The sequence below is a fragment of the Hippocampus comes genome, unplaced genomic scaffold (genome assembly GCF_001891065.2).
Source record: "Hippocampus comes isolate QL1 unplaced genomic scaffold, H_comes_QL1_v1.1 scaffold9, whole genome shotgun sequence".
NCBI lineage: Eukaryota > Metazoa > Chordata > Actinopteri > Syngnathiformes > Syngnathidae > Hippocampus > Hippocampus comes.
This window is the reverse complement of record NW_017805275.1, coordinates 2,379,309-2,391,216: the sequence shown is the minus strand read 5'-3', so window position 1 is coordinate 2,391,216 and position 11,908 is coordinate 2,379,309. Positions and strand designations below refer to the sequence as shown.

At 42.5% G+C, this 11,908-nt stretch overlaps 1 protein-coding gene across 1 annotated transcript; it reads left to right on the top strand.

The window, feature by feature from the left end:
- The first annotated feature begins 3,993 nt into the window (after window positions 1-3,993).
- LOC109515867 (uncharacterized) lies at window positions 3,994-11,730 on the top strand. Its single transcript, XM_019869933.1, has 6 exons — window positions 3,994-5,625; window positions 7,386-7,414; window positions 7,675-7,803; window positions 8,733-8,799; window positions 8,970-9,077; window positions 10,463-11,730. The coding sequence occupies exons 1-6, from the start codon at window positions 3,994-3,996 to the stop codon at window positions 11,033-11,035; spliced, it is 2,538 nt and encodes an 845-aa protein (XP_019725492.1). The 3' UTR covers window positions 11,036-11,730.
- Window positions 11,731-11,908: the final 178 nt, after the last annotated feature.

Below are 11,908 nucleotides of genomic sequence, written 5' to 3'. Positions count from 1 at the left end.
AACCATGGCAAGGGAGTTCCCTCTGTTGACCAACAGGGGGAGCAGCGTGACTTCATGACTCCAGTCACGTCTGTCGTGCACACGTTTTCTCAGTAGCCCATCCCCCTAATTTACACACCCACACGTGTTATAAGACTGACTACACCATCCCAGACAAATTCGGGATAGTGTAGTCAGGCAAAATTCTCATTTACATTACGGCCCAGGATTAAACATCCTGAATTTCAGTCTGACCACAACAACTGAATTGATGAGTTGGCTGTCAAACAGGTTGCAGTCAATCCACACATTCACGTGACAACTGAGCACAACAAAGGTCTTACTCAGAGTTACTTGCTAATGTAATGCAATGTATTTATGAAGGAGACAACTAGTTGGCAGTGCAATCTTAAAAACACAATTGTACAATTATTACATTAATCCATTTTGGTCATACTGTCCTCATTGCTAAATTACAAAATAATTTGAGATTCTGGGTCCTTTTCTGCCGTCATGAAATTTCAAATAATCCATGCACAACATACAGAAACATGCATGTGTGTAAATGACACTGAAACCACCCAAATGGCCAAAATCAAAATAAATACCCATAAATGTTTAACCTGATAACATGCCCACACGTTTCAATGGTTGTAAGAGGTAATTTGTTTGTAATGAGTGCCTACACATAACTAGTCAGTTTAATTTCATCCAGGGCTCCACTGACTGCTGGGTACTGAGTCATGGGGAAAGCAAAATAACTCAAAGGCCCCGTGAGTGTCAGGTTCACACTGAACCAAATAATGTTTTAGAATTCCTAATATGTATGCTAGCTCAGACAAAGTGCGTTTACAAAAATGTTTATTAAAGAAAAATCGCACCAACAAAGTATAAACTGAAGTCGCTGGTCACAAGGAGCCAGGAATAAACAATGCATGAAACCAAAAGCTCTTGCAAAGGCAAGGTACAATGGAACACAGAGAATATGCAAAATGAAATGTCAAAAATCCAATAAAATGAAAACAAGAGCAATAGCAAAAATACTTACTAAACAAGCATCTATGGACAAACAAAAGAGACTGACTATTAATTGTATCGTGATGTCTAGAAATTGAAACTAACACTTGAACCGAAACAGAAACCAAGGTCAGTAATCCCACAATGAAGCCCGGAAGTCGGAGTCCTTAAATACCCAGCCAAGCTTGATGGGGGAGTGAGGCACAGGTGAAGCTGCTGGAGGGAAACGCCCTTCACTCCAGCCGGAGCTGGAAAACAATCAAGACAGACATGACAATGAAAAAGGCTTGATGAACTTGAGAAATCCAGAAAAGGATGTAAAAAGATATTGAAACACTAGAGAATGTCAAATAGTAGTGTTCAAATTTTGATCAATAAGTGGAAAATGAGTGGCTCTGCTGTTACAAAGCCACGGTCAGGTTGACCAACAAAGATTTCAGCCACAACTGTCATAAAGATTATTTGGGATATAAAGGAAAAACTCAAAAGCATCTTTAGACACACAGCCTGCTTCCAGTATCTCAAACGGCACCTAGACAAGCCTCGAACGCTCTGGAGCAAAGTCACTTGGAGTGTCAAGACCAAAATCCAACTTTATGGTGACAACCTTAAACACCATTTTTGGAGAGGAGTCAACAAGGCAAAAAGTACATCCTACCTTCTGTGAAACATGAAGGTGGGGCTGTGGGCTACAACATCACAGGGAATATCAAAATTGATGGTGAGATGATCGCAGCATCAGAAACTATTGGAGGAGAATTTGAATTTATGTGTATGGAAGCTGCGCATAGGGAACACTTGGACTTTCCAACATGACAATGATGCAAAGCACAAAGTCATTGGCTACAGCAGGAAAAAAATTGCAGGTTCTGGTGTGGCCATCCAAAATTTCTGACGTCAGTATCGTAGAGCCACTCTTGGGAGAGCTCAAATGGGCAGTTCATGTAAAAACATCTCAAAAACTTTCAGGACCAGGGGGCACTTGTGGGTGTTGGGGTCAAGGGTGACAATCTCGGTCATTTGAGAGGGGCTCAGAGTACAGTCGCTGCTCCTCTGCATCAAGAGGAGCCAAATGAAGTGGCTCAGGCATCTGTTTGGATGCCTCATGGACCCCTGGTGAGGTGTTTGGGTTATGTCTAAGATATTTAGAGGCAGCGAAAAATGTCAACTGCGTGACTCAGTATAAATGACGTAATCGAACTAATTGCTATGACCATGTACAAACCAAAGTCCTCTCTTTTTTTTTTTTACTTTAAATTTGAAAATGCTTTTCGCAGTAATGGCATGTGTCACATACACACAAAACTGATACTATATGATATGAACAGATATTATCAGAAAAATAGATTTATACGTTTTTTAAAAATTATATAGCTAAGTTTTTACCTGATGCCATAGTATCTTACAAAGCTAGCATATATTCTTAAGATAGAACTCATTTGAGCAACATGAGCATTGATTTGCCACTCTGTTACTTGCAGCACTGTTACTGTATTTACAGGCACATATAATTATTTTGCAAAAAAAAAAAAAAATCTTTATTTAACAGCATTATTTTAGTTGGGATATTTTTGAAGTACAGTGCCATTACATGTTTTTCAGGTGCCTGAGCAGCTGTGCCAAATAACAAAATATATGATAGGATGAATAAAATATCTATCAAAAAGCATACTAGTGATGTTTGGACAAATCAAATTATATCATGGTTTATTATCTCTTTTTCCTCAAAACATTGTACACTGTATGTACGGTACATCATAAATGGTTGATTATTAAAAAATGTTGGTGCCTGAATTGTCCTCAAATTCTGGAATGAATTACATCTGAGGACTACCAAATATGTCCTGCCATGGGTTACAGCCCAAGGCCATTCCTTCCTCCGTGTGATTATGTAGTTCGGCATGGAACCTTGACATTACTGGGGCAGTTTTGAACGATAATTTCAAGACCGAAAAGAAATGTAACTTTGGCGTCCATAATACTAAACATGCTGGTAAAAACAAGCTACGTCAATCTGCTTATTGAACTCTGGTTGCGATCATTTTTCCAAAAGTCCAACTTCGATCACCTCTTTGATTGAGTGCCCTCTTTTAGCCAATCCAATGAGCTTCCAGTTACATCAGGCACGATGTCAAATCAATCCACCATGTGTGAAGGGATCCCACGATGTGTGCTCAAAAGCTGTTATACCATTCCTCTGCAGCCAGATGATGGAAACAAACCTATCCACAGTAGGTAGACATGCAATCCAACAAATTGGGCCTTTATACTGAAACACCGAAAGAGCTAGAGCATTAGTGTTGGAACGCTCAAGACTATACCATCTGGTGTGAAGAAAAGATTTGCCACTTATAAACAAGTTGCTGTCGAAAGGAGGTGACAGTTACTTGTGAGAAACTGGAGCTTCAGCGCAGTGGAAACACTTATCACCATCAGTGCCCTCTGGACAGTCAACTTAACCAAGGCGACATCAATAGCTTACCACCAGGGAAGAGACAGGTAATGGAGAAGTTTTTTAGGCCTGTTCACAGTGCCTCTGAACCGGCAGAGATGAAGCTGCGGAAGCTCCACAATCATCTCCATCGTGAAGACCCAGAGTCGCACAGGTAGGATACTTTTGAAGACTTAATATTTATCGATATTGTTTGGAGAGTAATATAGGAGATAGTCATATAGGGTAGGCAGCAACAAGGGTCCATCAAAAAATTTTGGAAATTAGGTAAGAATTGGCCTTTCGAAAAATATTTTTCTCTGTCTTTAATAAGTCCATGAGTTTCACTTTGGAATTGAACGTAATGTAATGTTTTGATTTATGAATTGTACTTGTATATATGCGCTGCAACTGACTACCAGTCCTTGGTGTGTGCCCCACCTCTTGTCCAAAGTCAGCTGGGATAGGCACCAGCTCACCCGCAACCCTAATGAGGACAAGAGATATAGAAAAGGGATGATTGGATGATTAGATGGATGGCGAAGTATGTTGAGGCTCAGGTCACAATGTGTTTGTGCCATAGGTTGACACTGTTTGATGATGCCGATAGAAATTCAGAGGAAAACCAAAGGCACCACTACCCTAGGCATGGTCACTACCGCCATGCCAACCATCAAGACGACACCCACCGTCGCCAACAAATACATCAAACTCGGCCCATTGAAGAGGATGAAATACTTGACAACAAGAACACTCCTGTAAGTCTGTCCAGAGCTTCCTCCTCCACCCTCTCCTCATCCTCCTCCTCTGTCTCCTCGTCATCCTGGTTCACGGAGGCAAGTGCAAGCGATCCTTTCTCTCTCCGCCACATTGAGCGTCCACAGCATTCCTTGTCCTGCTCCAACATTGCAGATGTACGCAGGGCTTTTCAAGAAGATGACAGAAGTGAGCCTATTGTCTTTGCCACCGTTACGCATGGCGGCAATGGGAATGGTGTCGGTGGTCCCGTGCACAGCAGCACACAACAGAGAGGGACGGCTGTTTTTTCGTCTCTTGACCGAAATCAGAGCAGAAGTGAGGAGGGCCTCCAGAAAGGGAATGAAGGCCATGAAGGCAGAAAGCAATACAAGGCACCATATAGCGGGGCGCTGCGCAAGACCTCTAGCTTGAATCGAAGTCTCACTTTCAGTGATGAAGATCTTCTGGTGAGAGATTCTAGGGGCCCAAAGAGAGCAGTGTCATCCAGCCAGCTTCCTGGCAAAGGAATCCTAAAGAACAAGACGCCTCACACCGACATACGCAAAGCCAAATCGATGGAGGTGATATCCCCAAGAGTTCCCAAACAACAAGATCCCAGTCCCAGTGGCCAGAAGGAGAAAGGGACTGCGCAAGCCGAGATGGAGCAAGCGAGGACAAATTTCGTGCAGGGAAAGTTGCAATTCTCAGCTTTCCTGGATGAGATAACAAAACAGGTAATAAGCCCGTCATACCTCACTATACTCGGGGTGAACAATAGCAAAGTTACCAACAAGACCAGTGCACCAGTTCAAACACTTGACCCCGTCAAACCTGAACTCCCACCTAAGAAGCACAGGAAAATTTCTGGCGAGGAGAAGGAACACTATCCAAACCAACATGGCAGGCAGGACAAAAGTGCTCGTAGCGTCTCACGAAAAGACTCCGGCTCCAAGCCGGACAAATTGATTTCATACGCGGCTAGAAACCATCAGGGTAGCCCGCCGCCTCATCACTATGCATACTCCTCCAGTCGAAATGCTCACCATGGAAAAAGCCATAAAGACAAGAGACTGTCACCCATTGGGGGTTCCCTGACAGAGGACAGGTATGGCAGATGTGGTTCTCAACTAACCGACGGAACCAGCACCAGCCCTGAGCTGAGCCAGCCCAAACTGCGGCACCACTACAAGCAGCAAATCCATGCCTTTTATAGTACACACACTCAGAACTTGCCTCAGCCACAGCCTCAGCACATGCACAGCAGTGCAAGCCAACGAAGGCCAAACACCTCACCACCATCCTCAGATCACGGTGCAAGAATGGGTCTCGGATCAGAGTCTTCATCGAGTAAATCAGACTCAACCAGGGCCCGAGATACATCCTCCACCACTACAAGTCATGGCTCAGAGCAGAGCGGGCAATACCATTCCGAACACGTGGGGAGCGCCAAACAATGCAGAGTGAGTTCATTTCAATTCTTTTGTAAAGTAACATGAGTTTGCAGTCTCATGGCCTGAATGGGACGATTACCTTCACAGTTAGATTTCAAAGTTTAATTCAAGTCAGAAAATTAAAGTTCATTTTTGCCAGGTAATCTATTGCACATAATCTGTTTGTTTGTTTATATGGAAATTACATCAGGATTTCATGTTTCCTGATTTAAAAAAAGGGGCAGCCATAAGATAAATGAACACATTCCTGGCATTTCACTGAAGCATTTCTTTCCAATATAAATTATTTGCATGTTGCAAGCCTCAACCGTAGTTTAAACCAGTGGTTCTTAAACTTGTTGGAGGTACCGAACCCAACCAGTTCATCTGCACATTCACTGAACCCCAAGTGAAAAATAAAAATATGATTTAAGAAGTGCTCCTTCAGTTTTGCCGGTGCGAGACTAGTGTTGCTCAACTTGGCATGACAAATCATGCAAATAGGACACTGAGTCCCATCACTTTCTGTGATGCATGTGAATCCATGTTGTACATATTCGTCCGACCACTTTCTTCTTTTTGCTTGACATAGCATGTATTAATTTTTTATTATTTTTTTAATCACACAACGTACTATCACAACAATCACACGTTGACTATGAAGCGAACAAAATTTCCCACAGCACTGATTGGACAAGCAATGCAAGGTGATCATCTGCAGCCAGTGATGGCCAAGTGGGCGTGTCATAACTAATTGACATGTTGAGTCGGCTGTGTCTTAACCTCCATCCATGGCAGGGGCTCCGTCGAAACCCTCAGACTGATTCACCGAACCCCTGGGGTTCGATCGAACCCAGGTTAAGAACCACTGGTTTAAACAATGATGACATTCTCCTGCATTCTGGATGTCTCATGAGTCATACTTCTCCGGAAAAAAAATCGCAAGCCTACTAAATGATTACAAAGACTCATTTTAAAATGGAAAGCTTTTAAGTTCATTGGGCCTCGTAGGAAACCAGGGAGTGTCATACGCACTACAAATGGAGTTGCTAGTCTCCTGTATAGAGGGAGTGGAGCTGAGTCATTCCGAGGGAGGTGTCAAATACCACATGCACTGAGTCATACCACAGCAATGCAGCAAAGCGCAGTGCATTGAAGGGAAATGCTTAAACAGATGTATTCATTCACAATTTAAGCAAAAGGAGTACCCAGCTACAAATGACTATCATTCCAACCAGTAGATTTTAGAAATTGGTAACTGAGGTGCATAAAGAATTATAAGGTAGCAGCTGTGTTTGAGTTGTGCAGGCTGACTGTAATTTAACAATTCATGTATGGTGTTACATAATCGGGAGATTGTCTTTCCTAGTTTATCGAAACATTCTGGCCATCAAAAAAGAACTCATCGACTTGTAAAGACTCAAATACCAGCGGCAGCTCTGCCACAATCGATGGTAAATCTGTCATGTCCCTTGTGATGAAGCAGTGACCCATTCTGGGTTCACATTGACTTGAACACAAAACGTGCAAGGCTCCCATTGTCGCCTAAATGAGGTTATGCCAGAACAAAATTGATAGCTGGAAGGTTTTCATGTTTCACGTTTTACCCTTTTGTTCATTTGTTCAGTTTCTTTGAATCAGCCATGGCTGCGAACATGGGGTGACCATTTCATCAGTGTCCTATATCCAATAATGCTTAGAGGGTGAAACTATTTGAATGAAGTACAGCAAATCACTATCTGTGTTGCCTCATATAACTTAATATTTTCTTCATCGTCACATTTCTATAGGACAGACTGTGTGACGCTGAGCAGCTTCAGTAAGTATTTCTATTCTCTTTTTAAGTTGTAACATACTGGTGGCTCTAATATAGTGGTCGGAAATCTGCATCATCGTATAAAGAGCCTTCATAAAAGTGCTGACAATGACATCTAATGGCAGACATGCAATCAGTCCCTCTTTAGAAATGCACCCCACCCCCCTGCATTCTTTCAAATAACTGTTCCTGGCAAACAGAAAGCTACATCCCAAAATCTAATTTGCAAAAAAAAAACCCCTCCATCTTCCTTTTGTGTTCAGGGTGCTACAGGAGGAGAATACTGATCTTCAGCAGCACTTGCTGCAGACAGTAGTCTGCATTGAAAGCCTGGAATCGGAGCTGCAGAGGACCCGGGATGAGCTCAGCAATGTCAAAGACAAATATAAAAGGTTTGGAATAACAACCCAAGAAACGCTTTTAACATGGAGGATGATTATCATTGTCATTAAACTATGTAGGTGTACTTGGTGAAGTGTCCGGTGAGTGCAAATCTCTTATGTCCCGCTAAATCCCTGTCACATGTGATGCAACGTGAGCCTCACCATAGCAGAGCAGTGCTTTGGGCTCACACATTGATTCCAGGGGACACGAGCCTCTCTGGCTGGTGATCAATCAACCACGTGTCATTCTGTGGATAGACATAACAGTTGCTATAGATGTATTGATCCATGGAACAAGCAGAATAATTGCACAAAAGGTTGTAGTACATTTGCCCAAGTGCTTTTTGGTTAATGTTTGGATCCCTTTTCCCTTGGCCAGTGGTCGGAAGTAACGACATCCAAATACTTTGTTTCTGTACTTTCAGTAGATTTTTCAGGTATATATTTTTTTATTTTTTTTGCCAGTAAATATCAACATCTATAATGTGTTACTTCTATGTATGCACAGGAGTTGAATCAATACTTTGTTTATTTGTTTTTACACAAGTATCTGTATTTCTACTTAAGTCCAAGTCGACAGAGCGCGAGTACCTCTACCATCGGCGCTGCCCTTGGCTAACTCCATGCATCTGTGAAATCACTTGGTACTGATGAGTGAGTGTCTTACTGGTGACCCCTGGCCAGACAGGCCTGGTCCAGTATTTATCACCAAACAACTGCACCTGCCAACGCAGCACATGCTTGACCAACAGCCTGGAGCAAAAGGCTGCCAGCTCACACTGAGCAAATGCTCTTTAGTATTTTCAACATTCTTCTTTGACACACTTGGGGTATTGTGAATTTGTGACTGACCCAACATCTGTGCTTGTGTGCAAAATGTACGATGGGGTATGGGAGTGTAAAATAAAGCCTGTGTCTTGATTATTTCTGACTTGCAGCCTACTGGAGACACACGCTGGAACCAGGCAGGCTAGTGAGCTGCTGGGGGAGCATTTACACATTGCGGTGAGAAAACCTGCAAGGCAAGAATAACACAAGGGACCCTTTTCTTGCTTTTTGAAACACTGCTTTGTCAACCGAACCGGCTGCTCCCATCTGAATGTGTTCTCTCTCTCTCTCTCTCTCTCTCTCTCTCTCTCTCTCTCTCTCTCTATTTGTGTATATGACGTGCACAGTCGGAGAGTAGAAGCAATGAAAGGAAGTACCTTCTCAATCGTGTGTCCCAGCTGAGCTCAGAGCTGGAGGACGCCCACAGGACCATTGCTGCGCTGGAGAACATCAATGTGAGCATGCTGCCCTTTAGTGGACATTAAGGGAAGATGCATGCACGAATCCGTCACAAGGGTTCTGAATAATAATGCTATATTAATTATATTATATTATTATAATAATAATAATGCTATATTATTCCAAAAGTCGAACCCATCTGAAAGAAATTGAGAATAATAAAGCAATTTTTTGTTAGTTGCACACTATTTGTATACAGAGACTAGAGCACGAGTGAGGAACATTTCCTCACGCTTACTCGGTATTGTATGTTGTATGTGGGAACTTGGTGCGCCACAGTACTGTTCTGAATAATTCTGAATACAAATCCATGTTTTTTTTTGTTTGTTTGTTTTTTACCAGCTGTCTGCAACCCACATTTAATGGGTCTACAACCCAATTTTGGGGCCTGACCCACAAGATGAGAATCACTGCAGTCACCAAAATACAGTGGAGGAATCACTTCACAGTGTGGTGAAGTGCATTTCTACCCTACTGAAAATTAGAACACAATATTAAACATGGGCGGCCCGGTGGTCCAGTGGTTAGCACGTCGACTTCACAGTGCAGAGGTACCGGGTTCAATTCCAGCTCCGGCCTCCCTGTGTGGAGTTTGCATGTTCTCCCCGGGCCTGCGTGGGTTTTCTCCGGGTACTCCGGTTTCCTCCCACATTCCAAAAACATGCGTGGTAGGCTGATTGAACACTCTAATTGTCCCTAGGTGTGCATGTGAGCGTGGATGGTTGTTCGTCTCTGTGTGCCCTGCGATTGGCTGGCAACCGATTCAGGGTGTCCCCCGCCTACTGCCCGAAGACGGCTGGGATAGGCTCCAGCGCCCTCTGCGACCCTAGTGAGGATCAAGCGGTTCGGAAAATGAATGAATGAATGAATATTAAACATATTGTTGAATTGATACTTAACAGTAGATGTAAGTTTCCTTAATATTAACCTTGTGGCAACAAAATATTGTGATCTAATTGTCATAATCATCGTATTAATCAAGCTGAATAGATAATTCTGCGTCCCGGTCGACAAAATAGTTACAGTCCCTATTCCAAGTGACAACACTTCACAAATAACTGCTTTTTGCTTAGCTGAAAGTAAACCAAAGTGAGCCACAATAGAATATGCCCGCAGGATTGTGCATTTTGCTCCTGATTATTCACATTGACACTGCTTACATATATTTTACATTAAAAAAGGATTATAGACTGGCGTTTCTTAAAAAAATATTTTATTTAAGAAGAGGGGCTTTAAATTAATGTGACATGTCAGGACATATTTTACATTAAGTACAAGTCACTGAAACTACTGGACTCCTGGAAAAAAATGCATGAAATGACATTTCCTCATCTTTGAATGTGTGGTTTGAAACCATCTTCACTGCATGTCTCACTCTCAGCTGCCATGCCTGATAAAGGATTTACTGGAGAAGCACTTCAACTCAGCTGAGGCTGTGCAGAAGGTTCAATTACCTGCTGCTATTGGCAGCCACTCTGCCATCTCTCCATCTGCCCTCAAGCCACCTCAGCCTCCTAAATCGGAAGAAACGGCACACGACTGGTGGACAGAAATGGAGACTGCTACAGCCTTTGTTCCCTTCCAACATGAAGTGCCCAAAACAGGAGGTCAAATCTCCCTCCAAGGCCCACTCAAGTCCAGCAACAGCCCTCCTTTTTCAGTGGAGGACATCAGCACTGCAATCTATAAGAAAATAATAGCCAATTACACTGCTAAACCACAAACTAATCTTCAGCAGCCTTCCCTGGGTGAAAAATACACTGAGTGCCCTCTTAAATCTCTGCAACTCCACCGTGCTGACCGCTTGGGTGAAAAGGGAGAGGTATTGGTGACGCTTTTGGAGCAGGATGCTGCGGATGTGACCGCCATGTCTGCCCAGCAGATCCTAGATGAGTTCATGCAACAGCTGCACACCCGTGAGGGGGTGGGTGAAGTGAAGGGGCATGGGTTGTAGGCAGTGGGAGTGGAGCAAAGTGGCAAAGTCACAGAGCAACAACAACACAGGGGATGATGAAAACGGAAGGTCATTGCAGGAAACAAGGAGGTGTGCATTTGTGTTTGCTTGATTCACCTTGAACAAGTCTGTGGCCTTTATTGCAAGGTTGTTTGTATTATATTGTCTGACTGTGACAACGTGTGATTTATTAGTTGTTATAACTGAATCGGACAAGGTTTGCCTCACAACCCAATCATCACACTGCACAGTGTGATCCACTTTCACTTCAAGCAACTTTTCACGAAGTCCATAATATTACTAAAAATGACAAAAATATGGAATGGCATTTGCAAATAATCTATTGTGTAAATTATGTAATGCATATTTATTGAGCTACTCAGAATAAGAATAATAATTAAAATTAGTCATATTTATAGTTAAGTGTAGTTATTTCTTGTTATTGTGGTGTAGAGTCTTGAAAAATGACAGCGATAGTTAATGAATTGGAAATTTAATATTGATTGCATTTTTTTTCTTTATGTCAATTATTATGAGCTATTAGGAAAAATTGAGAAAATGTTTTTGAAAAGAGATCACTTTTTGTGACATTCATTCAAACTGTCGGTATGATCTGACTGTACTACGTGACTAAAACGATCTGTGTGCTGATCTGGTACCTTGAACTTTAGAAGCTTGGCTAAAACGGGCAGAATACCCACCTCAGCAAAATGAAAAAAATGTCTATGTTTGTGTTAGTGGAACACTTCATCACAAATAGGTACTTTGCATAGCGTAACAAGATAAGTGCGAGGTCACGGGCGTCTCTCTCTCTCTCTCTCTCTCTCTCTCTCTCTCTCTCTCTCTCTCTCTCTCTCTCTCTCTCTCTATATA

Bases quoted from the DNA above. Each gene is read 5' to 3' on its own strand.
- LOC109515867 (XM_019869933.1), top strand. From the start codon at position 3,994: ATGTGTTTGTGCCATAGGTTGACACTGTTTGATGATGCCGATAGAAAT. The intron at 5,626-7,385 runs GTGAGTTCATTT...ACATTTCTATAG, and splicing joins GGAGCGCCAAACAATGCAGA to GACAGACTGTGTGACGCTGA. The intron at 9,078-10,462 runs GTGAGCATGCTG...TCTCACTCTCAG, and splicing joins CTGCGCTGGAGAACATCAAT to CTGCCATGCCTGATAAAGGA.